Source organism: Martes martes, assembly GCF_963455335.1.
Source record: "Martes martes genome assembly, chromosome: 8".
NCBI classification, from domain to species: domain Eukaryota; kingdom Metazoa; phylum Chordata; class Mammalia; order Carnivora; family Mustelidae; genus Martes; species Martes martes.
In genome coordinates, this window is record NC_137895.1 from 90,501,101 (window position 1) to 90,505,223 (window position 4,123).

General features: G+C 38.6%; 1 protein-coding gene and 1 pseudogene across 2 annotated transcripts; both read left to right on the forward strand.

Moving 5' to 3' along the window:
- Nucleotides 1–372: 372 nt before the first annotated feature.
- Nucleotides 373–1,276, forward strand: LOC308347127 (tetraspanin-3-like; annotated as a pseudogene). Its single transcript has one exon. The product of its transcript is annotated as a tetraspanin-3-like (transcript).
- A 965-nt stretch (nucleotides 1,277–2,241) lies between these two features.
- LOC308347128 (olfactory receptor 2AP1-like) lies at nucleotides 2,242–3,180 on the forward strand (the record flags this gene model as incomplete). Its single annotated transcript, XM_080810269.1, has 1 exon — nucleotides 2,242–3,180. One exon carries the CDS (start codon nucleotides 2,242–2,244, stop codon nucleotides 3,178–3,180), a length of 939 nt encoding a protein of 312 aa, XP_080666395.1.
- Between the last annotated feature and the right edge of the window lie 943 nt (nucleotides 3,181–4,123).

The window sequence follows — 4,123 nt, forward strand, 5'->3', positions numbered from 1 at the left end:
ACACAATTCACCACACTCACCACAGCACATAGTCTTGCCAGAGTTCCTAACACTTCATTAAGAATTAAGGAAAAGGGGTGCCTGGGTGGTTGCGTTGGTTAAGTGTTTCCCTTCTGCTCAGGTGGTGATCCCAGGGTCTGGGGATGCAGTCCTGCCTCAGGCTCCCTGCTTTCTAAGTTACAATTTAGAAATTGTAACTCCCTCTCCCTCTCCCCTTGCTCCTACTTTCTTTCTCTCACTTGCTCACTCTGTCACTCTCAAATAAATAAATAAAATCTTTAAAAAAGAGAGAGAGATGAAGAAGAAGAATTAAGGGAAAAATCATCAGGCCTGGAGCCAGGACTCCGCTACCGCAAGGAAGGTACTGGGTGCATGGAGGTGCCTGGGCCAGCCATTGCCACCTCACTAGGTGAGCACAGCCCTCTGGCAGAGCAGGGCCCCAGCAGCTGCAGCATCACGGGCCAGTGCAGCATCACTCCTCCAAGACTGTGCTGGTGTTCCTCAACCTTATTTTCTGGGGGGCAGGTGGCATTTTACGCTATGTGGGACCCTATGTCTTTATTACTTATTATGACTGTGACCATTTCTTTGAAAATGTGTATACTCTCTTCTCTGTGGTAGTGATCATAGCTGTAGGAGTCCTCTTTTCATTATTGACCTAATTGGCTGCTGTGCCACAATCCAAGAAAGCCACTGTGGACTTGCCATGTTTGTCATCATCCGATGCTTGTTTTTTGTCACAGAAGTTGTTGTAGTGCTTTTGGGATGTGTTTACAGAGCAAAGGTGGAAAGTGAGGTTGATCGCAGCATTCAGAAAGCGTGTAAGACCTACAATGGAACCGAACCTGATGCTGCTAGCCAGTCTCTTGATTATGTACAGAGACAGCTGCACTGTTGTGGAATTCACAACTAGTCAGGCTGGGAAAATACAGACTGGTTTAAGGAGACCAAAAACCAGAGTGTCCCTCTTAGCTGCAGCAGAGAGAACCCCAGCAGCTGTAATGACAGTCTGGCCCACCCCCTGACCACTATGCTCAGGGATGTGGGGCTCTAGTTGTGAAGAGGTTACTAGAAGTCATGATGCCTATTATCTGGGCAGCCCTGGCATTTGCAGCTATTCAGCTGCTGGGCATGTTGTGTGCCTAGCATCATATTGTGCAGGAGTAGAGATCCTGCTTGTGAGCTTCTCCTCACCAGCAGAAGCTCATCTACTGTGCATAGTAGAAAACTCAAGCCTGAGCTTGTTAGTCCTGTTCTGATTTGGAAGGTGAATTGAGCAGGTCTACTGTGTTGGCGGCCTGAGTTTGTTTAATTAAAGCACACAGGTATTGGACAAAGCAGCTTGGCTCTTCAATGGGATGCCCTACTTCCCTACTCACCTAGGACTTTCCTTTCCTCTATTCTAGCTGACTCTCCATGTCCCTAAGTTTTTTAGTATAGCAGTATATGTTCTAATTTCAGAACCATTTGCAGTTTGCATAGTGTGGGAGAATTGAAGGCAACCTAAGCTCCTTCCGCTACCTCCATGGAATAATGGGGCTGCTGCCAGAGTATCACTGGACCCTTTGAGTCTTCACAATGGAGAAGTCTTGGCTAAAGGTCTTTGCGGGGAGGAGAAGGAAGCTGCTGTTAAAGTTAACACCAGATGGTGCCCCTTGTCAGTATCCTTTTAAATAACATATACTGTAGTGCAGTAAGATAGCAACTGCACAAAATTGCTAAGATAGATTTTAGAATCATAAAAAAGGGAAAATCATTCTAAGCATAGAACTTCTGTAGGTGCACAGAATTATTATTCTAAATGAGAAAATTGAAAGAAAAAAAATATAAAACAACAAAAAGAAGAAAACAACCAAGTTCAATTTTAATTCTGTAGTTCATACCTTAATTTATATTTACTTTATTTGCTAATAAACTGAGAGTTAAAAGGCTGATGTAAGAAATCTATTTAATCAAATAAAATCTACCCTCTAAATTTGTTTTAGATTTGTCTATATGCATATGACACATAATATATATACACATATACATAGTATACACATGTACTCATAATAACTTAGGGGAAAAACAAAATGGAAAGATTAGGAAGGAAAAGATAAATTAATGAAAAAAAAAATGGTGAGAGCAATTGAAAATGTTCCTAAGAAGCAAGGCCTGTGTTAATTATAAAGTAAAATAAGAAAATGTGTTCATCACTTCATGTCATTATTATTTTCTGTCTTAATTTGTCTGAAGTTAGTGATGAGAAACCAGACATCAGTGGTAGAATTCATTCTCCTTGGACTGACAAATGATGCTGAACTTCAAGCTGTGCTTTTCCTTTTTCTGCTGCTAACTTATGTCTTAAGCATCATGGGAAACTTGACCATCATCATTCTGACCCTGCTGGATTACCGACTCCAGACTCCTATGTATTTCTTCCTCCGGAATTTTTCCGTTTTGGAAATATCTTTTACCTCTGTCTTTGTCCCCAAAATGCTAGTCAATATTGGAACGGGAGATAAGACTATCTCCTTTGCTGGTTGTTTCACTCAGTACTTTTTTGCCATTCTTCTGGGAGCAACTGAATTTTATCTTTTAGCTGCCATGTCCTATGATCGCTACGTTGCCATTTGTAAACCCCTACATTATACAACTATAATGAGCAGGAGACTCTGCATTCAACTTGTCCTGTGTTCCTGGTTCTCTGGTTTTTTGGTTGTCATTGTGCCACATATGATGACTCTCCAGCTGCCTTTCTGTGCATCCAACGTCATCAATCATTATTGCTGTGACTATACTGTCCTGTTGCATCTGTCCTGTTCAGACACACATTTCGTAGAAATGATAGAGTTTATCTCTGGTGGAATTACCCTCCTCTTCACCTTGGTGTTAGTGATCCTTTCCTACATGTACATTATCAGGACAATTCTGAGAATCCCCTCTGTTCAACAAAGAAAAAAAGCCTTTTCTACGTGTTTCTCTCACATGATTGTGGTCTCACTTTCTTATGGAAGTTGTATCTTTATGTACATAAATCCTTCTGTTGAGGATGCAGAAACTTTTAATAAGGGAGTGGCTGTCTTAAATACCTCAGTCGCCCCTCTGTTGAACCCTTTCATCTATACCCTAAGGAACAAGCAAGTGAAAATAGCCTTCAAAGATATGGTCAGCAAGATAACAGTGTTTTCAAGAAGGTGAAACTAACTGAGGTTCATAACAATAATAAATAATAAATAAAGGTTTGAAAGACTGTAGATGTGCATTATTATAACATTAAAGTGTTTGTTGTCATATATTATCAATACTGTTCACTGAACACCAAAACAGTAAAACTACTTATTTAATGAAACCTGTTGTGCCATCACTTTATTTCTTAAAATTTTACAGGCCTGTAAGTATGTATATGTGTGTGTGTGTCCTCTAACACTTTTGTGCTGCTTTTCTTTATTTGTACCTTACTTTTAAAGAAAAGATTTGGGAGAACTGTGAATATGACTTCTAATAGTGTGTTTTTTACAACAGAGCTTTTCTTATCTTATCCACTGCCATATAGTGTTCAATCTCTGTATTTGGTAATTGAATAATCAAATATACACCCAGAGGAAATCTACTTTAGTTTGCTAATAACAGCTTATTTTTCAAATTATATTATTCAGATTTAAATTTAGTGTTTCCACAATAATAAGTTACTGAGAACTTAGGGACTCAATGTTTGAGATAAAGAAAATTCTGAAGAAGGGAAAATCAATATAAGTTTGTTTTAAAACTGGTAGGAAAATGATTAATAATGATTTATACACACTTTAAACTCGAGTGAATCCAGGAAAGAGGTAAAGGAATGATTCTAATTTAGGTTAATTAGCACTATATCATTATAGTAAATTCATACAAATTTAGTGGTGTGCCTAGTCATTGTTCTGGTTCTCTTCTAGAAGCATATGGAATAAAGCTATATTAATGGTATCTATGGTGTTAGTAGTTTTGTAAGCTTAAATCATATTCTTTCTAAATTTCATACTAAACTTTAAATTTTGATAATCTAATTCCTCAGGCAGAATGTCCATCACAAGCTGATATTTTCTGAACATTTCTTGTCTATATTATTTTTTCAGGAAGCATGGGCCAGACTCATAGTATGGGT